Source organism: Tupaia chinensis, unplaced genomic scaffold, assembly GCF_000334495.1.
Source record: "Tupaia chinensis unplaced genomic scaffold, TupChi_1.0 Scaffold000065_1, whole genome shotgun sequence".
NCBI classification, from domain to species: Eukaryota; Metazoa; Chordata; class Mammalia; order Scandentia; family Tupaiidae; genus Tupaia; species Tupaia belangeri.
In genome coordinates this window covers 4,381,629-4,407,640 of record NW_006159523.1, presented here as the reverse complement: position 1 = coordinate 4,407,640, position 26,012 = coordinate 4,381,629, and the positions used below count along the sequence as shown (strand labels likewise).

Genomic DNA, 26,012 nt, shown 5'->3' with positions numbered 1-26,012 from the left:
ATTCTCATAATGTGTACCTGCCTCCAAGGACCATGGTTGATTATTATCCTGGGGGTCGCTTATCATTCTCTTCCTCTCTCTCTCTCTTTCTCTAAATAAACATGACTAGTCAAAGTGTGGTAGTGGTTAAGAACATTGTTGTCTTTGTGGGTAAGTGCAGAAATTTGCTTCTTTGATTCAGTTTCTTCATTTGATTCTTTACACTGTGTTTGAAGATATTGTGGATTTACTATTTCCCATATCTGCACAGCCTTTAGTGGCTTGGAATAATAAATAATGCCACTTTCCATGTTATATGGCATAAGAACTCCTTCTCATTTACCAATAGATCTCCTTATCCCACTACCCCAAGAGGCTAGTAGGCTATGGTAAGACAAACGTTACACCGTGATGAGGAGGCAGAAATTCAAAGACAACAGATACTTTGTCCGAAGTCATATGCTCAGTAATCTGGGATTTGAACCCAGATCTTTCAAGAGTTCACTGACTGCTGATAGGACCTGCAATATTTTCTTAGACACAACCCAGATCTAGTTTCCCCTTTGAACTGCCGGCAGATGTTTCAAAAGAACTCTTTTGTGTAAGCTTGGAAGAGATGAGGGTGTTGTAGAGAAAGATGTTTCCCTGCATTGGCAATTTAATTGGCAAGTATGGGGAGGCAGGGGCATACAGAGGAAGGCAGTGGATGGGCATGTGGTTTGCAGGTGAGCTGTGACCTATCTGTACACAGAGTCCAGATAGTGTTGTCTAACATGGGTAGCCACGTGTGGCTGTTAAGCCGTTGAAACATGACTTAATCAAACTGAGATATGCTATAAATATCAATTTCACAGCAGTTTCAAAGACTTAGTGTGGAAAAGAATACAAACCACCACAATAACTTTTATATTTATTACATGATAGCTTGATATATTAGGTTAAATAAAATACATTATTACAATTAATCTCATGTAATTATTTTAAATTTTCTAATGTGGCTGCTAGAAAATTAAAGGCTATATATGCAGCTCTCATTTGTGGTTCACATTTTTTATTTTTAATTTCCAGAAGGCTCATGTGCTTACCAGAGAGAGACAGAAAGAGAAAAGGAAAGGGAGAAAGCTTCCCCCGACAGGGTGTAGTCACGCCATATCCCGCCTCCATTTCTCTATCCTATCAGGATCTGGGCGTAGTCACGCCATACCCCGCCTCCATCTCTCTATCCTATCAGGATCTGGGCGTAGTCACGCCATACCCCTCCTCCATCTCTCTATCCTATCAGGATCTGGGCGTAGTCACGCCATACCCCTCCTCCATCTCTCTATCCTATCAGGATCTGGGTGTAGTCACGCCATACCCCTCCTCCATCTCTCTATCCTATCAGGATCTGGGCATGTGTGAACATGTGAACCAGCTGATTCTCAAGCTGCTGAGCCAGGATTTAAACTGGGAGTCACCCATCTGGGATCCAGCTCCCCTTTACCACCAGGCCACAGGGCTGGCCCTGAGGCTCACATTCTAACTGTTGAACCGTGCTGGTCCAGAGATTTGGCCTTTGGATGTGGCAACCACTAAGTAGGTGAGGGTGAGTGAGGCCAGGACTCCAGCTGTGGCTTAAGTAAAACAAAGACTCTTACAGTGGAAAACCAGAGAAAAGAAAACTGGTCCACCAGCCCCTGGGGATGGGGCCCTTCTGATGCAAGAACATTAAAGAAGTAGCAGCCTTCCATGTGACAATTCCAATGAAAATGTTTCCACTTGTGAAAACTGCGTCTTTCCTGAACTCTACCCAAGGCAAAATGGATTATTGCTTCCTGGAAATCGAACCAGGGGACTTTAAAGTGTTTCATATTAAAAACAGAAAAACCCAAGAAGGAGAAAAATAATTACATTTCTAAAAGCTTTTAGAACCAATACTTGCTTGCAAGAAGTAATTTTCCTGTAAATATTTTATTTTATTATTTTTTCTTTTGTTCTCCAGTTGAGACATTCCACATGGTTAGAATAGATGGTGTTCCCTTGGGGAGGGAGGATCAAAGCCACCCTGGGTCTACTTGTGGCTGAGTTTTACTCCCAAACTTTGCAGCTCTATTTCCCCCCCCCCCCCTCAGGGTACTGAATGGAGCAGGCTCAAAACTGAAAAAGAATAGGGAGAAGAGTCCGTAGCTCCATAGTATCTAGATTGATTGCTTCAAACAGAAAGGCCCAAAACATGCCTAGAGAGAGCTAAGTGATTATGGGTTACCTGTGGGCTCCTGCCTCAAACGAGCCTTTCTGAAAGAGAGCACTTAATAATGTAAATAGCAAGTTACCACTAATTGATGCTAAGGATGCCCTTGGAAAACATGAGCCCATTAAATGGTACTTGATAAATATTAAAATAGGCAAGACATGAGTTCCTAAGGCTAAAATCTAGGTCCTAACAATTTCTAAAGCCTAGAGCCCAGCTCATACCTCGCTTCAGAGTAGAGTTAACAATAACAAAAATGAAAAATGATGAACTGATGTTCCCAAGGATTTTTAACTTGCAAAATTGAGGAAATGCTGGTACCATTGAAGAAAAGGGGAAACTAACGAAGGAGCTAGTCTTGGAAATATAGATTTGATATGGCCAATATTGGCAAGAGTTGAGATGATGGTAAATATCCATGTGCCCATGGATAGCAAGTAGCGGAAGAGAGGATTCAAGGTGATCTTTGATGATCAACAGTTTAGTCAGCTCTTATTTAGGGATCTATAATCATTTTAGGTATAATTCTCTTTAGTTTTCTAACTTTCTATAGTGTGTGTGTGTTTGTGTGAGAGAGAGAGAGAGGAGAGGGAAATCACGTCCTAGAGGGGATGGCCACTTCACAATCTCTTCTCTTTTCTCTTGGGGTTTTGGGCAAGCACGCACACGTACCCAGTGTGATTTTCAAGCTGCTGAGTCTAGGACTCAAACTGCCCAGTCGGGCATATGGGAATCCAGCTGTCTTAACCTCCATGCCACCTGCTGGCCCTTGGCCCTTGATACAGCTCTTTTGTAGAGATGTGTCCAGTGGCATAACTAGAGTGATGCAGGGATGAGACTGTGGCTAGAATTTGCAGTGCTGAGTAGCAGAACCCATGGAGACATATTTTACTGTCTTGTATTTGGTGGTCAGACATGCAGCGGGGATAGACTTATTCTGTGTTATTGCTGGACAGTTGTCCATTCTATCATGTTCTCTTTGTGTTGTAAGCAAGGCACTGATTGCTCTTTGACACAGACTATCTTTTTTTTTCTTTTTCCTTTCTTTTCCTTTTTTTTCCTTTTTTTTTTTTTAATTTGCTATAGGATGCGTGCAATTGCTAGAGAGATGGGGAATGGAGTGATGAGAAATCACCTCCCTGGGGGGATAGCCATGTTGCAATCGCTTTCCTTCCATTGTTCGCTTGGGATTTAGGACATGCCTGCATACATTTCAAATGTGTTTTTCAAGCCACCATGTCTGGGACTCGAACCATGAAGTCAACCATGTGGGATCCAGCAGCCTTAACCATCATGCCACTGATGCTGAATACTCAATTAGACATGAGTTTGGTGCTCAGGAGAAAAATATAGGTTGGAGATATCAACCATCTCCAGCAGGTCTGTTCACCTCCCTTGCTTTCTCAATCCTTCTCCAGCTAGATAAATGACACACCATCCACCACTCAAAAAAACCAGCACTCATTTTTGAACTCGCCAGAACAGAGAGCACACTATTCCAGGAAAGCTCTCGAGGGTGGTATTAGGGGTAAGCACTGCCCTAGAACGGCAAGTCTCTTGTTCTTAGTATGAGGTTGACAGGCATCTGAGACGCAATCTTCCACTTGGTGGCAGTGTGTGGTGGGACACCAAAACCAGTCACTAAATATACCACCTTCTCTCCTCTTCCCATAAACATGGGGTACAAATACCAACCAAATCTGTTTCATCACTTTAAAAATGTACACAAGGGAATCTAAGTACCATATGATTTGAAACTCAAACAGTACCTACGTGAAAAATACAGAAACAAATTCTTTTTGTAATGGTTTAAGATTTTACTCCTCAAATTCAGATTGACTCCTCAAATGCAGATTACTCTGACAACTGTAAGTACTGTGAGTAATCAACTGTCCTTTCTCTCTGACCCAGGAGTCTCATGTTTTCAACAAACGTTCATAAATTTGTGGCAGATTGATTTGCTAGCTTGCAAGTAAGGAACAACTCAGGCCTTTCAGAGTTTTTGATAGTCACCTACAGAGATTCTTATTCTGGGGTCAGAGGGATGATAGGAGATCCTGAAAAAGAGTCTGTAATAGAAATTGAGTCAGAGAGAGTTCTCTAGGAGGAAAGAGAAGAGAAAAGAACAATGCCTGATTGATTTGAGAGTATATCTTTGCATTATGGAAGTGGGCTCAGATAGCATGCCATTAAGGATAAAGACAGATTAATCACAAGTAGGGTGAGATGGGCAATGACAATGCAGTGCTTACCAAAACGTGGAATAACAAAAAGAGATTTTAAACATGTATTTGCAACAAAGGAAATTCAAGTGGGCACAGATAGAGCAATATCTACAGATGATATGGAGAAGGAAGAAACCTCAACTCTTTCTTATGCCTTTATTCAGCAGATTATGGAGTGCAAAAACATAAAAAGAAGAGATTATAGTCTACTTCTGATGGAGAGATACTAAGAGAGCAGCACAGGGCTCTATTTTTGGCCTTGACCTGCTTTGTACTTTTATCAAAGATTTAGAGGTGCAGAAGGCTGTTTTATCGAATCTGTGGATGACATAAACTTGCAGTCCTAGACAATAAGATAGAGGAAAAAAACAACTCAGAATGTTTGCATGGCTTAGAATGCAGGGCAGATATCAAGAAAATTTTGCAAAAAATGTCAAGACAATTTTATACTAAAAGAAATAAATCTTTTTTTTCCAGGCTTTCTAGTGGTTCATGGAGGGAAAAAGCTGGGGTTAGAGCTGATCTCAACTTAACAGACAATACAGAACACTGGCTGAAACTCAAACATGGGCCTAATCTATATTATTGGAGGTGTGTTTTTCAGGCTGGGAAGGTGGTAGCTTCAAAGCCCCTTGGATAGGACAGTTGCTAACCTGGGAACAGTATCTAATTTGGTGTAATTTTATAAAAGGAAATTGAACAATAAAGCACATTCAGATGGAGCTATTAGGATGGTGAAATCTTACAGACAGCTGGGACATTTGATTTGAAGAAGCAAGACCCAATGGGAGACATTTTGGTGTCTTTGCATATGAGAATCTGATATCCAGAAAGAGAAGACTCTTCCATCTTGCTGTTTTGACATCTTTAGGTGTTTGTGACTCTCCTGTCCAAGATGGTGGCTTCACAAAGTAGAAAGAGGCTGGCTAGATGAAAGCTACTCAGGAAGGGTTGCTTCATCAGATCACGGAATGAGCATAAATAGTTTGATTTTGTTTTTCAATAACCAGAGACTACATATGCTTATCGGGAAGAGAGAATGACAGAGGTGGGAGAAAGAGGGAATTAATCCCCCAGTGCAATGTTGTAATACCGCAATCCCTTCTTCAGGTCTCTATTCTGTTGGAATTTTGGCCATGCATGCACATATATCCAGCATGTTTTTCAAGCTGCCAGGGTCAGAATTCAAAACACAGTCAGCCGTGTGAGATCCAATTCCCTTAAACACTAGACTACAAGGCTGGCCCAGTGTATGTTTTTGTTAAGGTACTTATATTTGAAAACTTGTTATTGCAGCCTCATCTAGCCTACCTTAACTCATGTGCCTCTCTTAGCTTCCTTTTCTACATCAATAAAATGGGAATGATAATACTTCATGGAATTTTTTTGAGACTGAAGATGACAACATTATAATCATAATACAATGTTTGTCTCCTATTTCTTTGATCATATCTACTCTTTCTTTCTCTCTCTTTTTCTTTCTTTTTTCTCTTTTTCTTTCTTTATTCTTTTTTCTTTCTTTCTTTCTCTTTCTTCATCTTTTCTTTTTCTTTCATCTTTCCTTTCTTTTTCTGGCTCCTTTTAGAAAATTCTACATGTTGAATGACCTAGGGCTCTTTCTTTGCTCCTCATCTGTTCTTTCCTCCCCCAGGTCTCACCCAGTTCCACATCTGCATCCTAGCTATGTGTTGGTGACTGATCAACCTTCTGCTTGATCTTAACAACCCATGTTAAGATCGAGGCACTTACTAGTTATTCAAGAGGAGATGTTGAATACTCAATTGGACATGAGTTTGGTGCTCAGGAGAAAAATACAGGATGGAAATATCAACCACCTCCAGCAGATCTGTTCACCTACCTTGCTTTCTCAGTCTCTCTCGAGCTAGATAAGTGACACTATCTACCACTCAAAAAAACCCAGAACTCATTTTTGAACTTACCAGAGCGGATAGACCACACTATTCTGGGGAAGGTCTCTTGAGGGTGGTATTAGAGGTAAGCACTGACCTGGAATGATTCTGTTTGGCAAGTCCCTTGTTCTTGGTATGAGGTTGACAGGGACCTGAGACGCAATCCTCCACTTGGTGGCAGTGTGTGGTGGGACACCAAAACCAGTCACTAAATGTACAACCTTCTCTCCTCTTCCCATAAACATGGGGTAGGAATACTAACAAATCTGTTTCATCACTTTAAAAATGTACACAAGGGATTCTAGTACCATATGACTTGAAACCCAAACATTGCCTACGTGAAAAATACAGAAACAACTTCTTTTTGTAACACTTTAAAATTTCACTCTTCAAATTCAGATTTTTTTCACCCTCCTCCATTTTATCCTAGAATATTTCTTAAAGTTAGCATTTAACATTGCTTAGTCTCTTACGTGTTTCTACAGCAAGAACTAAATCTATGCATTTAAATTTTTAGGAACTGCAAGGCATTACTTTTTTTGTTACTGAATCGAGTAATTATTAGCCATAATTATTATCCAACTACCTGTTTCCTTGGTGCTGGCAGAAAGGTTAATTTAAATATAAAGTCCTGCCAAGCAGTATCCACCACTTCTCCTTCATATCTGCCCTTGAGCTTCCAATGAAGTCCAGAGACATGCCCAGAGGGGCTTACAGGAAGAGATCTTCCAACACATTGACTGGCGTGCCAGCTCAAGGAATTTGAGAGACATGTGCCACCTTGCACGTGTGTAGATGTTTAAGTTGACATTTCATTTTTAAATTTAAATGTTAATAGTTGCTAAGGATATAATTTGCAATGCATCATTAATAGTATGAGAAGAAAATTGTCCCTAAACTGTGGCAGAACTTTTTGTTGTATGATGTCATTTAATTCCTTTCCGTGAAGGATTCCTGATAAAATGCTTGAGTAATTTCTGGATAGACTTTAATGGGATTAAGAATGGCTGGAAAGTTAGGGCTCTCCGGCTATTTTAAAACATGTCAAGTAGATTTGAGACATTTTTCTGGGTGAGGACCATTTCTTTTCTCTATATATGTCTCTTCCTAAAGAGAATTGGTGCACCGGGAGTCTTTTCCCTTGAGACTAGCTGGAAACAGAATTTTGACACATGCTAGTAACAAGCTTGTCTGAGAAGTTATTTTAACAACTGGTATCTTGAAATAAATTTGTTACATTACTTTTTAGTTATATAGAAGGCATCTAAGTACCATAATGAAGTGATAGTCAACATAATTTACATGAAATGTTCACTTTTTAAAAAAAAAAATTCTGGAGTAGGGTGAAGGCGCTCACCAGAGACAGACAGAAAGTAAGAAATCACACCCCCCCGGGGGGTGGGGGTGTTGGCCAAGCTACAAGCCCTCTTCCTCCATTCTTCTCTTGGGATTTTGGGCACACACATACACATGCCTAGTGTGAGTTTTTTTTTTTTTGTTTTTGTTTTTTAATTTTTTATTAAAAAGAATTTTATTTTACCTTTTAAAAATATACATTCAATCACGCTGTTTAGCTTACAAAGTGAACATTTCAATATGTGAACATTTCTCTCCAGTCCAGTTGATCAAAATATCTTCAACCAATAACACCACACCTCCCATCTCGTCAATGCTCTGCCTCCGTATCCCTCCTCCAAGTGTCAAAGTCACTGGGTCCTGGACGCGAACTGTGGTCAACTATGCGGGAGTCTAGTGACATAACCCTTATGCCATCAGCTGATCCCAAGGGTTTTTTTAGAGTTTTTTTTTTTTTTTTGCTACAGAGTGTGTGTGCTCGCCAGAGAGACAGAGACAGAAAGCGAGAAATCATCCCCTAGGGGGGATGGCTACACCACAATCCCTTCTCCTCCATTCTCCTCTTGGGATCTTGGGCACGTACACACATACACCCAGCGTGAGTTTAAGCCACCAGGTCCGGGACTTGAACCACGGTCAACTATATAGGAGTTCCTACATGGGAGTCCAGTGACATAGCCATTACACTAACTGCTGGTCCCCCAAGTTATTTTTTAATACCTGGAAATTCTACATTTTTCTTCTCAAATTCACAATTCTACCCCTCATTTTATTCTAATATGATATTTCTTACTATCAAAATTTTAAAATTGATTAACCGCTAATAATTTTTTACAACACAAGTAAGTCTGAATTTTCATGACCAAAAGATTTAACTTTTTGTTCATCATTTGAGTAACTATTGTAATTATTATTTTTATCTAATTGATAAGATGCACAGATATTACAATTTTGATGTTTATTAAATACAACATTTAATTTTTATTGGAATACATATATTGTTGAGGTAAATGGAGCTTATTTATTTCCTTGCCTCCAAGGATATGTATGTATAAATAGAAATTACTTATTACTATAAAGAGCAAGGGTTCACCATCAAGTCTGTTTGTGTTTTTCATTTCTATGAATGCAAGCTCTTAGGAGTGTTGTTCATGTAATAAATACATGGAGTGGAAGGAATTTCATGACTTGACTGTTTGAATTTATGTTATGTTTTAAAATCACATTTAAAGAAATCTATCTGCAGGCCATCTGGTGACGTGGTGGTTAAAGCAGTTGGGTGCTACATGGCCAACTGCATGGTTTGAGTCCTGGACCTGGTGGCCAGGTGCATGTGAGTGTGCCCAAAATCCAGAAAGAAGAAATGAAGAAGGGATTGTGGTGTGGCTATCCCCCATAGCAGATGATTTCTCACCATCTCTCTCTTTCCAGTGAGAGCACATGCCCTTTAGCAAATCAAACAAATAAAAAAAGAAATCTGTCAGGACTCTTTTAACTTTGTTGATAGCAAGAATTGAGTATAAAAACAGTGTATAAAAGGATTTTCTTTTTGGTCATTAGAATCTATTATAGCTCCTGGCTTTCAAATCATGCCTTTTGGTAACCCAAGGGTTTTGACACCCCAGGGCCATGCTTGGTATTGTGCAGGTAAGTTGGCTTGGGAGCTAGGGTGAGGTAAGAAAAGAAGCTCTGCTCTGTAGCTTTTGCTCATTTCCATGGTATAAATACTTCCTCTATGGCCAATTTCAAGCTACCAACTGGAATTCACTGATGCGGAGTTGGGAAGAAATGAGCGGAGGTGGCTTTTTCAGCTGGCTTGAGGAAGTCCCAGCATACTATGGCAGTGCCTCCCAGTGAGGTTCACAAAGGGAGAGTCTTTGAGAAGTGTGGAAGAGGCGTGAAAGGTGATTGCAGAAAGGGAGGTGGGTAAGGAGAGTGGGTCTGAACTTGGGGTGTTCTCAAGATCAATTGCTGAAAGAGGACCCATGGGTGTTGAGAATGTTATTTTAAACACCTCATGCTTGTTCCCCCTTGGAAAGGCTATGAGTGTAACAGTTTGGAAACCACTCATTGAAAGGAGGGAGCACAGGCCTTGAAGTCAGCCAAACCGGGACCCAATTACCTCTGTAACTTAGGATGTTTGAGAATTTGGGGACATTGTTTAACTTCTCAGTCTCAGTTTTTTCCTATGAAATAAAAACCAATATCTACCTTCTAAGGTATGAGAACAAGTTGTATGCATATGGTGTTGTATCCACTAGACACTTAACAGATGGAGGTTATTGGGACCAGAAGATGGCATAGTGGTTCCATCACTGGACTCCCACATGGCCAACCATGGTTTGAGTCCTAGACCCAGTGGCACGTGTGCATGTGTGTCCAAGATCCCAGGAGGAGAATGGAGGAGAAGGAATTGCAGCATGGCCATCCCCTCAGAAGGGTGATTTCTTACTTTCCCTCTCACTGTCTCTGTCTCTCTCTCTGGTGAGTACCTGCACCTAAAGGCAAAAACCTCTTTTAAAAAAGATGGATATTACTACCTGATTGATTTTGAGTCAAAAATAAAAAATTTGGAAGGTTGAGGCTTAGGATTTCAGGACCCAGACATCAGTGGGAAACACTGGATGGCTTTTAATTTAGGTTTATGTGCTTCAGTGCTGGTAACATGTTAACTTTAGAGCCCACCCATGGTGGTGCAATCAATAGAGTGCTGCTGTGTGAGGCTGGGACACATAGGAAGTCTAGGTTTGATTCCTGGACCAACCTAAACAGGCTAGTTATAATCTGGGCTACTGGGAGTCTGGAGCAAAGGATTGCAATAGTGAGACCCTGTAACAAATCTTTCTTCCTGCCTTTAAAAGAACCAGTAACATCAAAATCAAGCTTCCAGCTTGAGTCCCTCCTTTTGACACAGTTCTTCATCTTCTGAAATGCTGAGGCTGGGATCTCCAATCCATATGGCAGAACACACCCAACAACAGCAGAGGCTGTTAAGGAGTGGAATTCAAAACTAGTTTATCTTGGGCCTAACCAGAAGGGTTCATTACCAAGAATCTAAAGGTAGTTTCACCTGTAAGGTAATCCCTTAGCCTGGTCCCTAAGGGCTTCATTAGAGTGGGGTTCATAGTGGTTCTATTGGCTTAAGAAGGCTTTTCAAAGTCTTGTTTAATGACAATAAATGGCAGGGTGAAATCATGTTAACACATTATAAACAATCCCAGGGCACAATATCTCACGCTGTGCTTTATTTTTCTTCACAATAGTCCATGGACAGACAAGGAAAGTTTAATGGCAATGTGACTTTTTCCAGCAACACAAAGTGCCATTACATTTAATGGTGGCCCACTGGAGACCTACTTTGCCTTAACTATGGAAATTGTGCTTACCTTACTTTTTGTGTGTAGTGTTGCAGAATATCAGCAACCCCTAAAAAGTATCAATCCACATGGCCAACCATGGTTTGAGTCCTAGACCCAGTGGCACGTGTGCATGTGTGTCCAAGATCCCAGGAGGAGAATGGAGGAGAAGGAATTGCAGCATGGCCATCCCCTCAGAAGGGTGATTTCTTACTTTCCCTCTCACTGTCTCTGTCTCTCTCTCTGGTGAGTACCTGCACCTAAAGGCAAAAACCTCTTTTAAAAAAGATGGATATTACTACCTGATTGATTTTGAGTCAAAAATAAAAAATTTGGAAGGTTGAGGCTTAGGATTTCAGGACCCAGACATCAGTGGGAAACACTGGATGGCTTTTAATTTAGGTTTATGTGCTTCAGTGCTGGTAACATGTTAACTTTAGAGCCCACCCATGGTGGTGCAATCAATAGAGTGCTGCTGTGTGAGGCTGGGACACATAGGAAGTCTAGGTTTGATTCCTGGACCAACCTAAACAGGCTAGTTATAATCTGGGCTACTGGGAGTCTGGAGCAAAGGATTGCAATAGTGAGACCCTGTAACAAATCTTTCTTCCTGCCTTTAAAAGAACCAGTAACATCAAAATCAAACTTCCAGCTTGAGTCCCTCCTTTTGACACAGTTCTTCATCTTCTGAAATGCTGAGGCTGGGATCTCCAATCCATATGGCAGAACACACCCAACAACAGCAGAGGCTGTTAAGGAGTGGAATTCAAAACTAGTTTATCTTGGGCCTAACCAGAAGGGTTCATTACAAAGAATCTAAAGGTAGTTTCACCTGTAAGGTAATCCCTTAGCCTGGTCCCTAAGGGCTTCATTAGAGTGGGGTTCATAGTGGTTCTATTGGCTTAAGAAGGCTTTTCAAAGTCTTGTTTAATGACAATAAATGGCAGGGTGAAATCATGTTAACACATTATAAACAATCCCAGGGCACAATATCTCACGCTGTGCTTTATTTTTCTTCACAATAGTCCATGGACAGACAAGGAAAGTTTAATGGCAATGTGACTTTTTCCAGCAACACAAAGTGCCATTACATTTAATGGTGGCCCACTGGAGACCTACTTTGCCTTAACTATGGAAATTGTGCTTACCTTACTTTTTGTGTGTAGTGTTGCAGAATATCAGCAACCCCTAAAAAGTATCAATCTTAGAAACAGCCTATGGAAGGTAAAAGCATGAAAATTTTGATAACAGAGTTTTCAATACAAAGCACTTATGGTATGCTTTTAAAATTGAAAACAAAAACATCCCCAATAACTCAAAATGAAAGCAAAACTTGGTTGGAAACTTAAGAAGGTATTATAATAAATACACACACACACACACACACACACACACACACACACACACAAAACAAACCAGATTCCCCTAAAGAGATGTAGTCAGCTATCATGCTTTCAGATGCTAGATTGGAGGGGAAAACTTAATGAACTATTGGGTCATTGAAAAAGTCATGACACATTGTTACGTAGGAAACTACATCATGACTTTTCCAATGACCCAATAGCTAGATATTTCTTCATAGTTCCCAAAAGGCTTAGGTACACGACTTTATTGAGTATTTACACTCCAGGAATATTTATTAGCAGGCACAACTTTTTGATGAAGGTAGCCTTTCCATCCTCCATGACTTTTTGTCTTCTGCACTGAGCTTGGTATACAGAACCACCTTGTCATTGACAGGATGTTGCCTTTAAGTAATTTTTCTGGGTGGTCATGATGAATTGGTTCAGTTACCATTCATATTCCATGTGGTTTTTGTTGTGCCCAGTGAGATACATGTTTCATGGTTGTCCAAGCTCATGGTTGTCAAGATATGGAACAGAATGATTCATTGTGTAAGGCCGAGGGACTTGTATTATCACTTACCCAATGCAGTTTCACATTGCTTTATTTAACAGGGTTTTATTTAAAAATTTATTTATTCATTATTATTATTGTTCAATTTGACCAGAGAAAGACACACACACACACACACACAGAGAGAGAGAGAGAGAGAGAGAGAGAGAGAGAGGAGAGAGAGAGAGAAAGCAAGCTGCCAGGTCTGGGACTTGAACTCCATGTCCATTGTCCCAACCACCACGCCACCTACCAGCCCCTTTAATATAATTTTGTTTTTTAATTTTAATAAGAAATGTTTGGAAATACATGTCCTCATCAACCAGATATTGCCATTAAATATCTTGGTGGCTAAAAGTGAAAATCTATTGTTTAAATAAATTAAACTTATCCAGCTTGATATTTATACCATTAGTTTACCAAACCAAGCTAGACTTTGAGCTTTATGAATCTAAAGGTACACGGGACAACAGATGGCATGGTGGTTAAGGTGCTGGATCCCACATGGCTGAGTACGTGGTTCAATTCCCAGACTTGAAAATCATGCTGAGTGTGTGTGTGTGTGTGTGTGTGTACCCCAAATCCCAAGAGAATGGAGAAGGGACTGCAGTGTGATTATCCCTCCCAGTAAGAGACTTCTCATTTTCCCTCTCTGTCTCTGGAGCATGCATGTGCCCTATAGCAAAAATCTAAACAAAACAAAAACATATAGCAGAACTTGAAAATATTTCTCGTTTTTTTTTCCATAAGATCCTTCACAGGGATCAGCGGTTAGCGTAATGGCTATGTCGCTGGCCTCCCACGTAGTCGACCACGGTTCGAGTCCCGGACCTGGTGGCTTAAACTCATGCCGGGCGCGTGGGCGTGCGTGCCCAAGATCCCGAGAGGAGAATGGAGGAGAAGGGATTGCGGCGTGGCCATCCCCCCTGGGGGGTGATTTCTCGCTTTCTGTCTCTCTGTCTCTCTCTGTCTGTCTGGCGAGCGCACGCGCCCTATAGCAAAAACCTCTCCCCCCCCCAAAAAAAAAAAAAAAAAAAGATCCTTCACAGGGGCAACAAATTAACTTTAGTAAAGGTCCCTCATATCTTGACAGTTCAGACTATTCTGGAAACCGCTATTCCTTGATTCAATCTTGAGAATATTTTACTCATTTAAAAATATTTTACTCATTTAAAAATTCTTCCTCCCTCCTACCTCACAACAAATGTCCTTTGTCCCATAATAATTAAAAAAAAATCCCTGAAAGATCCAAATTGAATAACAATAAAGATCTGATTGGAACCTTCATAAGCCTGACAATGTAGAATTGTATTTCTTAAAAAGTGGGTTACCACATTTGTCTGGGCTGCAAAAGACACCGTAGAATAAGATCAGAATAGAATTTCAATGAGCTCCCTAATTTCCTTAAAATGGCTTGTATTTCAAGCCCTTCCTGTTTTTTTTTCAGATAGAGTTGGTATATATTACCAACTATAAGTGATAAGAGAGTATAAAAACAGCCACTGCCTTAAAAGTGCAGTTAGAATTAGTTTAATTCACATTTATAAACTGTTTTAGTGTAAGTTTAATGGTAAATGTAGAGCATTTGCAATTTGCTCATTCACTAGATCCTTGATGTGAAATCTAGATGTGTTGGGATTGCCTGAATTATTTACATTTAACCCTGATTAGATTTATAATAACGTCTTAATTTTTCCCGCTGGGCCAGAGCTGGGTCTTTAGTTGATAAGCAAAAAGCATGTACTAGTGAAATGAAAGTCACATATAGATGGAAGACCACTTCTAAATAAGCAGAGATAAGTGAACTTGACCAGAGGATGTTGGCTTTTTTTCCTTAAAATATATAAAGGGGCTTTCTTAATTCTAAATGTGACTTTCATTCAAATCTTAAACTTACAAGAATTTTCACTTCCTGCAAAATCTTCTGGGATGCGGAACCAGCAGTTAGCGTAATGGCTATGTCGCTGGACTCCCACATAGTCAACCGCGGTTGGCGTCCTGGACCCGGTGGCTTAAAACTCACGCCGGGCGCGTGTGCGTGCGTGCCCAAGATCCCGAGAGGAGAATGGAGGAGAAGGGATTGCAGCGTGGCCATCCCCCCTGGGGGGTGATTTCTTGCTTTCTGTCTCTCTGTCTCTGTCTGTCTGGCGAGCGTACGCGCCCTATAGCAAAAACCTCTCCAAAAAAAAAAAGAAAATCTGCTGGGATGAACTGTTTTCTGTAGAGCATGTCGGTTGTTTGGGTTTCTCTCTCAGACCTTGTGTAGTGAAGGTTAGGGAAGACTGGGGAGGTTCTTGGACGCTCTCCTTGGGCACTATTTTGAGAACCCTTCAACCCCAATTTGGAAAGCACATATGTTCTATTTAACTCTGACATTGGCCATAGTAAAGAGGGCTCCTTCTCACATGTAGAGGAGCTAAGAGATGCAGATGAGAATCCCTTCTCAATATGAAACACATACTTTGTTGCTCGGTCGCAAAATAACTGAGACAATGAAAAAAGGAGAAAAATAGAACAGTTCAGGCTTTTATATACATTAATTGCTTCTAACATGTTTTTAACAACAAGAAAAATGCAACATCCACTACTCTTAGAGCAAGTGCAGCCACATTACTGTACAGTTTTGGGGTTGGGTGGCTGGGCACATTTACCATAAAAATCAGATAACAAAACCCCACAGCAAAAGGAAATCAGCCACAAGTTAGTCCCTATGGCCTTTTTTTACCCCCCCATATATACATTTTTCAAATACTCTGCAAATTCTAGTTTGAACAACAACAAAGACAAACAGCTTTCTATTTAAAATGTCCACGTTCTTCATTGTTACTTCTACAGCAGCTTGAGGATTGCGCCACTTGGAGTAGGTTGCAAACTGACTCCACTAAAATGATCTCGGCAGGATAGCAGCACAGGACTCGGTATTTCATATTCCGCGCTTTGACAATGTAAACCTTTCAGAAAACAATATTTTGCTTAAACATTAGAATCGTTCAAAGGTTTGATCATCCCATTCCCTGAGGCTCGCCAGGGAGATTTCTCAGTAACGTGTAAACGCCACTGCATTTCAGGAAGGACCTGAAGGACGGCCACGGCAATGGGCCCTGTGGAAGGAGGGCAGGAGGGCTCCAGGTGGGCCTATGTCAGGCAGGCCACATAAAGCAACTGTAAAGGCCAAACTACCGCAGCAAGATTTTAATCCTTTGGTCATTTCCCATCTGGACTTTCAACTGAATGAACCTCATGGGTTTAACCAAACATGCATGTAATCCTAAATAACATGAATTCAGTTAAATGCTGAACTGCCCAGGGACAAGTAAACCTTCAGGAAACAAGGTCAAAGGGACAACAGATATATCTGTTTCAACTGTGTTGACATAAAATGCATGTAGCATGGTGAAAACAGAGCTCCTCAGTGGCCAGCAAAATCCAGGGTTTCTCAGATAGCTGAGACTCAGGGCTTATCTCACCTTTGCAGAAATGCTTTTGAAGAATCAAGAGACAAAAATCTCCAATGGAAAATGATCATTTTTGCTAACAAATAGTGTAGAGGCCATAACTAAATACCATTTTTAAAAAAAATGCTGAGATGCATGTATTTTTTAAAGCAGCTTTTGAAATATCAACCACAGCATTAAACATTGAACATAGTACATTCCAAAGTTAATACAGATAAATGGTATATAATGCGATAATGCCACAAAGTTATTCCACAAAAGTACTTTATAGTTTATTAGCCAGAGATTTCACTTCTTTTGCTACTTCTCTATATTTCCACCATTTTTTTTTTTTTTTTAATGCCCCAGGATGTACAGATACTCCCTGCATTCCACACCTGGAACTTTTTCTTTCCTACCAGGTTTTCAAATGAAACCAAACTACAATGACACAATAATGTTTTACAGATAGTTCTATAGTCATAGGTCAATTAATCACACTTCATTCCACGCTCCCTTTAGGGTTTTTGACCCTCCTCAAAGTCATTTTAAGCCTTGCTTTAAACTGCACTGACAGGCCAGCAGCCCATAGCCAGCACGCATGCTCTGTGGCCGAAACTGGGCCAAAGCTGCCTCCTTTTCTCATTTAGTTTTGGGAGCAGCTTCCCAGTCTTCACCCTGTCCCTCTGCTAGGAAAGGCACAGTGCCTCTGTCCCTTCCCTCCACAGTGATGAATGTCTCAAGAAAAGCATGGCTCCCATGGAGACGGGCCCACCGGCAGGCCGCAGGGGGGCAGGCCCAGGCCTATTCCCACTATTGCTCTTTCTTGACAGTGGAATTCTGAGCTCCGTCAGCTTCCAAACATTCAGAGACCACACTGCTGTGTTTAAAACCCCTAGAGGAGACCAGCGAGTACCTGGGCTCAGCTCCAGGCAGGACCAGGCCTCGAGCTGGGACCCAAGGGCAGGTTCTGCAGAGTTCGGTCTCCTAGAAGCAGGCACTTGTGGCGGCCTGATGCTCTGGGTAACTCTAGCCTTCCTGATGCCGAAGAAGTCACTGAAATGTTCACTTCCTCGAATTCCAAAGGATTCTGTTTCCTACTCAGACAGAGCCAGTACTGGGGGAGGGGGTGTGTATCCAAAATATATGAATATACACGATTGGGGTTTAAGGTACTGGATGATATTGGATAAATTGCTAAATTGCTTCTCGGCACAATTGGTAGCTTAAAAAAATACTTTCCTATGTTTTAAGGGCAGTTTCCCCATTGCTGTCCTTCGGCGTGGAAATCTTGGCAGGTACCACGTCCATCTGAAGTCCCCAGTTTTTTCTCCAACTGGGTTTGTACCATTTAAGTCATATGCAAAGTATTCTTCAGGCCAGGGGAGAATGGACTTCCCTCCAAGCACCCTCCCTCTGTTAATATCACAGCCCCTGGGGCAAATAAATGCAAGAACAACGAACACCTTCTTCCCAACCTCCAACAGCCAGAAAACTGGCTTCCCCAACAGTCCTGTCCTTTGTCCATTTGTTTGCTCCTCAAAGGGTGGGTCAGTCTGGCCAACACTCTGGACAACAAGTCTGTGTCTGCAGCACAGGATGTCCAGGTGGAGCCACCTGAAGTGGTGCTTGGTGGTTAATGGTAGGGTTTCCAGAGACAGGAGTTTCCATGGGACTGTCTTAAATAAATAAATCTTTCTTCTTAATAATGTAAAAAATAAATGATAGTTCCCTTTGGCAGTAAATAGCTGATTCGACGTTTTGCCTGAAAGCTGTGTGTGTGTGTGTGTGTGTGTGTGTGTGTGTGTGTGTGTGTGTGTGTGTGTGTTTTGTTATCTTTAAGGAGCCTATAGCTTCGTTTCATGGTACATCATTGATAATGCATATTATTTCTACTGCTTTAGTGAACCTTTGCATATTTGTTTGCAGCAGATTGTTGGCTTCACTTGTGGCCCAGGTAGGCACCCAGGGTGATGCAGGCTCCCACCAGGGCAAGACTGAGCAGCGTCTTCAGAGACAGCCAGGAGAAATCAAACAGAGGCCGCATGCTGGGGCCATATAGTTCCACGAAAGCATCCTGCAGTCAGGGGAGAAAGGGAGAAAAAGAAAGAATATTAAAGCAAAGGCCCAGAATGCCACCCCCAGCAAGAGGCCTCCTGCCAGGGCAACTAAGCTTTTACTGCACTTCATGGATATTGCATTTACAAATTGAGGGTTTGTGGCAACCTGGCATTGAGCAGGTCTATCAGCACCATGTTCCCAACACATATGTTTACTTCGTGTCTTTTTTTTTAAATTTTTTTGGTAACTCTTAAAATATTTCCAACTTTTTCATTATTATTATATGTTATTGTGATTTCATATCAGCAATCTTTGAGGTTACTATTTTAGTTGTTTTGGGTGCTGAAAACCATGCCCATGTAGGATGACTAACTTAATTAATAAATGTTTTGTGTTCTGGCTATTTCACTGATCAGCTTTGTCCCCCTTCTCCGCCCTCTTTGGGCCTCCCTCCTCCCGGAGATATTAAAATAGTATTAAAATTAGGCCAAGTAATAACCTTATAATGACCTCTGAGTGTTCATGAGAAAGAAAAGGTGCCACATCTTTTACTTTAAATCAAAAGCTAGAAATGGTTAAGTTTAGTGAGGAAAATCTGTTAAAACTGAGAAAGGGACTAGCTTGGGGTGCGGTGGTAATGCACTGTGTGAGAAAAGCTGGATCCCACAAGGTGGCTATGGTTCGAATCCTCAGCTAGATAGTCTGAAGTACGTTGGACAAGAAGCTGAATCCCACAAGGTGACTATGGTTTGAATCATCAGCTAGATAGTCTGAAGTATGTTGGACAAGAAGCTGAATCCCACAAGGTGACTATGGTCTGAATCCTCAGCTAGATAGTCTGAAGTACGTTGGACAAGTGCATGAAAGCCCAGGGGCTGACAAGCTAGAAGACTGGAGGGATGGGATTACAGTGTGGCCAGACTGTGGAAGATTCTACTCTCTCTCTCTCTCTCTCTCTCATGTATGCATCACAATATTTTTACCATGAAAAAAGAAAAATAAATAAAAGCTGAGAAAAGCTGAAAGTTCGGCATCTTGTGCCAGTTAGTTAAGCTGTGAATGTAAAAAGGAAAAGTTCCTGAAGGAAATTAAAAGTGCTACTCCAGTGAACACATGAATGATAAGAAAACAAAACAAACTTACTGCTAATATGGAGAAAGTTTTAGTGGTCTGGACAGAAGATCAAACCACAGCCACAATATGTTCTTAAACCAAGGCCTAACAGATCGTAACTCTCTTCAATTCTATGAAGGCTAAAAGATGAGAGGAAGCTGCAGAAGAAATGTCTGAAGCTAGCAGAGGATGGTTTATGAGATTTAAGGAAAGAAGCCATCTTTAACATAAAAACAAACAAACAAACAAACAAAAAAACAAGATAAAGAAGCAAGTACTAATGTAAATGCTGAAACAAGTTATCTAGAAGATCTATCTAAGGAATTAATGAAGGTAACACTAAACAAAAGTTGTTCAAAGCAGACAAAACAACCTTCTATTGGAAAAAGATGATATCGATGTCTTTCATAGCTAGTGAAAAGAAGTCAATGCCTGACTTCAAAGTTTCATGGGATAGGCTAAGTCTCTTGTTAGGGGCTAATGCAGCTGGTGACTTTACCTTGAAGCAATGCTCATTTGCCATTCCCCAAATCCTAGTATTCTCAAGAATTAAGCTAAATCTACTCTGCCTGTACTCTATAAATGGAACAACAAAGCCTAGATGACAGTATATCTACTTACAGCATGGTTTATTGAATACTTAAGCCCACTGTTGAGAGCTTCTTCAGAAAAAAAGATTTCTTTAAAAATACCAGCACTCAAAAAAGCAAATAGATAAACAAAAACAAAAAACAAAAATACAAGCACTTATTGACAATGCACCTGGCTATTAAGAGCTCTGATGAAGGTGTACAAGGAGATTAATTGTTTTTATGCCTGCTAAGATAATGTCCATTCTGCAGCCCATGAATGAAGGAGTAACTTTGACTTTCACATCTTATTATTGAAGAAATACATCTTGTAAGGCTATAGCTACCATAGATAGTGATTTCTCTAATAAATCTGGGCAAGCTAAGTTGAAAATAATTCTGGAAAGACTTCACCATTTTAGGGACCATTAAGAATGTTTATGATTCATGGGAGAGGATCAAAATATCAACATTAAGAGGAATTCAAGTAGCTGGTTCCAACTGTCATGGATGACTCTGTGTGGTTCAAGACTTCAGTGGAGTAAGTAACTCTAGATGTGGTATTAAAAAGCAAGAGAATATGAATTAGAAGGGGATTCTGAAGATGTGACTGAACTGCTGAAATATCATGATAAAACTTTTTAAAATTAATTAATTTTTGACAATCAAAGCAAGGATATATTACCATGTACATCATCTTCAATAGAGAATTTTGCCTTCTTGGGTTTGTCAAGAGTTTCTCCCTTTGCTCCTCCCACCTATTCTCCACCATTCACTCCCCTCCATTATAGACTCAGGTATTTACACTTATCTTTCCCATTATCATATTTTTGGATCTTTGAATTTCTGTCATAGAGTGCAGACATTCAATATATACTGAGTGGGGATATACAGTGTTTGTCTTTCAAAGTCTGGCCAATTATATTTAGCAGTAAGTCTTCCATATTCAACCACTTTGAGACAGATGACAGTGTCTAATTGTTCTTTATGACTGAATAGCAATCCATACTGTATATGTGTCACATTTTTTCAACCCAGTTATCAGTTCTTAGGGACTTAGGTTGAGTTCATGTTTTTACGATTGCTAATAATGGTGCAATATACATGGAAACGTGAGTATCCTTCTGACTGAATGCATTCCTATACTTTGGGTAAATAAAAATAAGTGGGACTACTAGGTCACATAATAATTTTATTTGCATTTGAGGAACCTCTATATTATTTTCCATATGGCTATACCAATTTACATTCTCACCAACAGTGATGTTTTCTCCACAGCTTTACCAGCACTTGTTGTTCTTTATTTCTTTGATACTAGCCATTTTGATTACCACTTAATTGGGGTTAAGAGGCCTCTTATTGCCGATTTGATCTGCATTTCCTTTATGCTAAGAGATGATGAACATTTTTTTATATGTGTTTTGACCATTCATTTGTCTTTCTTACAGAGTTGTCTGTTCAGCTAACTTGTCCATATTGAATTTTTCATTTTTTGTGCGAGTAAACTGCTTGATATCCCTATATATTCTGGTTATTCATCTCTTATCTTGAAGCATAGTTTGTAGATATTTTCTCCCATTCTGTGGGTTGTCTCTTCACTATATTTATTTTTTCCCTTGCTATGCAGAAGCTTTTCAGCTTGATGTAATCTTACATGTCTATTTTTGGAATTACTGCCTATGTTTTAGGGTCTTATTTGAGAAATCATCAACTACTCCAATGTCTTCAAATGTGTCCCCTGTGTTTTCACCAGCAGTTTTATAGCTTGTAGCTTTACATTTAAATCTTTAATCTATTTTGAGATTTTTTTTTTGTTAATGGTGAGAGATACGAATCCTGTTTCCTTTTCCTGCAGATAGATATCTAGTTCTTCCAGCATCATTTGCTAAAAAAACTTTCTTTTTTCCACTGTATTATCTTGTGTTCTTTGTCAAAGACCAATTGGCTGTATGTTTTTGGAATTTATTTATGAATTCTCTATTCTGTTTCACTGGTCTATGTGTCTGTTTTTGTGTCAAAACCATGCTGTTTTGATTATCACATCTTAGTAATATATTTAGGGGACCAGCAGTTAGTGTAATGGCTATGTTGTTGAACTCTCATGTAGTCAACTGCATTCGCGTCCCGGACTCGGTGGCTTAAACTCATGCCAGGTGTGTGTGTGCGCATGCCCAAGATCCCGAGAAGAGAATGGAGGAGAAGAGATTGTGGCATGGCCATCCCCCCTGGGGGGTGATTTCTCGCTTTCTGTCTCTCTGTCTCTTTCTGTCTTTCTGGTGAGTGCACATGCCCTAGAGCAAAAACCTCACCAAAAACAAAAACAAAAATAAAAACGTAATATATTTGGAAGTTAGGTGGTGAGATGACTCCTACTTTACTCCTTCTGCCTATTATTGACTTGTGATAAAAATTTAACAAATGAGAAGTTGCTTCAAATGGATGAACAGAGAGTGGAACTTCCCACATTATTATTACTTCTTTTTTTATTTTTTGAGAGATTTCTGCTCTAGGGTTCTCAGGTAGAAGATAGACAGAAAATGAGGGGGTGGCTATGCCACAATCTCTTTTCCTTCATTCTCTTCTCAGGATTTTGAGCATGCACACAAACACACCTGGCATGAGTTTAAAGCCACCAGGTCTGAGACTTGAACTTCAGTCAACCATGTGGGAGTCCTGCACCTTAACCACTACCACCTTAGCCATCTGCTGGTCCCTTTCCCACATTATTAAATATAGATTGACACAGTTTTTTCATGAGTTCATAGTATTTAATACTATGAATACTATATTTATATATATTAGAATGCTATACACACACATATACTATCTATATACATACGTACATATATAAATACATACACACACACACACAGACATGCACACTTTTCTTTTTTACTTAACCAATTCCTTATTTTGGGTGTTTTAAACTTTTGTTATTATGAGCAATATTATTATATATCTGTGCACATAAATTTTTATCTACTTGTTCAGGTTTTTTTTTTTTTTTTTAAGTAAATTCCTAGGCATGAACTCAGTTGACCAGTGACCAAAATTGCTTCTTGAAATCATGAAGAGCTTGTGCTGGGTTATCCTCAGTGTCTCACAGGTTGTCCCATGACCAATGACAACTTTTACAAAAGGCAGACAGGGGTTTGGGCAGTGGTTTATACTGAATGTGATCTTGCCTTCCTAGGAGACGTATGACAATGTCTGGAAAAATTTTTTATATAATCGTGATTTGGGTGGGAGTGCCACTGGTGTCTTGTGAGTAGAGGCCAGGGATGCCATTCAGCCTCTCACAGTGCATAGGACAGCCCCCATCACAAAGAATCCAGCCCTAAGTGCCAACAGTGCCAAGACTGTGAAGCTCTAGTTAAAAGATACTCTATGATTGTGGAGCATGGAAGAACAAATAATCCATGCAGTGTGTCAGCAGTGTTGGTCTCATTAGTACAAGGCTGGTTAGTAAGCCCAGACAAGCAACTGCTCACCAACAAGTGGGGGCTTTGGTCTTTGGAGATCCTATTAATAGATTAACTTTTACCAAGAGAGGGCTCAAGGGTTATCTTCTTCTTTCATATCTACTGTTAAACATTTCTAACCTTGAATCTTAGAAAGGCAAGACAATAGATGTAAAGAAAATACATGTTTAGTATTCTTAGCACAAAGCTGAAATGTGAGCATGATTGTCTAGAAGCATATGTTCTCTCCAAATTCTTATGAATAAACAGAGCTGGAAAGAGTCAGAACTTCTTTACAAGTGGGAGAAACTCTGCTTCTTGCAAAGAACATCTCAAGATCTCACAGACATAGCTGCCAATGCCCAGTGGTCTTCCCTTCCATGTTTCTCTGAGAGACAAGTTGAAACTCCCAACATGTCTCTTAATTCTTCAGGGCACTGGTATTTTCTCCTAGTTTTCCTGGTACATAGCCTTCCCAAACATCCCTTCCTCTGTGAGCTAGAAGAATTCCCTCTCACAACCTTCACCCCTCTCACACAAATAACAGTGCTCGTAAATGTACCTAACGAGATATCTCTGATGTGCATTATAAAGAAAAACATCTTTCATAGGGTGAGTTGAGCTAAATGAGCATCTTTTGATCAGAAGAATGGTCACAGAGGTGCTGTTGCAGGCCTAGGGGTCTGGAAAGGGTATTGGACTTGAGGGAAGTATGGGTACAACCCTGATTCTGATATTTTATTAGTTTATGACCTCAGGCAAATTACCCAACCCTGGGCTTCATTTATTTTACCCATAACCATAAAATTGGTTGTTGTGAAGAATAACATAGGTCATTCAAAGCCATTTGTAAATGTGGCCCAGAATGTGAACTGTTGTCTAGTCTGCCCTCTAGCCGACCTGCTGTTTACACACTCCATCTGCCTCCCTCTCTGAAGGTCTACTGAGCATGCTATCTTTCAGACGCATTTTCCAGGTTCCTCTACAGGGACAGCTTTTTGTTCTTAAGATGGTTGGTGATTTCTATAGAAATGATGAATTAAAATGTACATGATCCATGATCTGGTTGAAGATGGAAAATGATAACACAATGCCCATCTATATCTCTCCATAAATTATTAGTCAGGTTGTAGGGCTGTGGGGCAAGTCATTTAGCCTCCTCAAAAGTGAATCTGATCTTTATGCTCAGCCCTTTTATGATTCTGAGTGCAAAGATATGCGCTATGGCTTCAGGACTGAACTGAATGTTCTAAAAGCTATTTTCATAGAGAGACTTCTTGCTTTTTTAAACATCCTGATTAGGGCGATTTCCGAAGTCTGTTTGAACAGTCTGTCATTATTTGTTTAAGTCTGAAAGCTGTTTGAAATAAACATATGCTCACTTTATATATTAATAGCAACAAAGAGAGAAAGCCTGGGCCGTCACGTGATTTGGGAATAACCCCAGTCTATATATTTCAGAGGTGCTGTGTCTTTCACTTACATCAGGGCTGTCAGGGCTTCCCTGACTTCACTGCGGCATGCAGATTCCATGTGAGGACTCTTCTGGCCCTTTGCTGGCCCCTCACATCAGACAGGAGGCAGGCAGGGCCCCTTTTCTCATTCGTCTTTCAACAACAGCTTCTCCACAGATTCCAAATTCAGAGGGAAGTCCACTCAAGGCTGGCCAAGGGCACAGGAGAGTCAAACTCCCAACACCAGACCTTTGCTGTTGGATTGGCAGTAAGCCCTAGAGGTCTGGGTGGGAAGAGACTAGAGGCAAGGCTCTAAAACCCAGCAAAAGCATCCTTGTCCTTTCCGCACTAACAGTCCTGGCACTATTCTTATCCTGCCCACCAACTCTCTCTGCCTCTGTTCTTGACTTCTCTCTCCCTCAGACACATGCACCCTTTCTGGAGGCAATCAGCTTCCAAAATTTTCCTTTTCCCCTTCAGAACTCTTCAAAAGTTTCATTTCAACATGATTCCAAATAAAGTAAGGTTTACAATAAAACTAGTCAGACTGACAGAAATGGGGAAAAGATGTTAAAACTGAGAGCTGAAAAGGAGGGAGTGGAGTTGGGATGGGAGTCCTCAGATGGACACACACTTGATGGATTCCCATATGAGGATGTATGCAGAGAGACCTCCTGAATTTGGCAATGTACATGAAAAGTCTTGAAAATATTATCCTTTTATTAGTAATTCCACTTCTACTTACTTATCTTGAAATAACATTAAAATGCACAGGTTGTTTATATATTTATTGGCAAGGAAAGATGTTCCAAATACAATAATGAGGCAGGTGTTAAACAGTAAACAAAATATGATTCCATGTTTATAAAAATCTAACATATATCTGTGTGTTTGTGTGTTTGTATACACATAGAAAAAAAGTTACAAAAAAAAAAAAAGCCAAGGTTTTAACAGTGATTGTCCCTGAA

General features: G+C 40.3%; 1 protein-coding gene across 2 annotated transcripts in view; it reads right to left on the bottom strand.

Moving 5' to 3' along the window:
• Positions 1-15,449: 15,449 nt before the first annotated feature.
• Positions 15,450-26,012, bottom strand: part of BCL2 (BCL2 apoptosis regulator) — a 209,115-nt gene continuing 198,552 nt past the window's right edge. For both annotated transcript variants that reach the window (XM_027766177.1, XM_006141836.2), the window contains one exon: positions 15,450-18,463. In XM_027766177.1, coding sequence (XP_027621978.1) covers positions 18,417-18,463 — 47 coding nt within the window. In that variant the 3' untranslated portion in view covers positions 15,450-18,416. The remainder of the gene's footprint in view (positions 18,464-26,012) is intronic.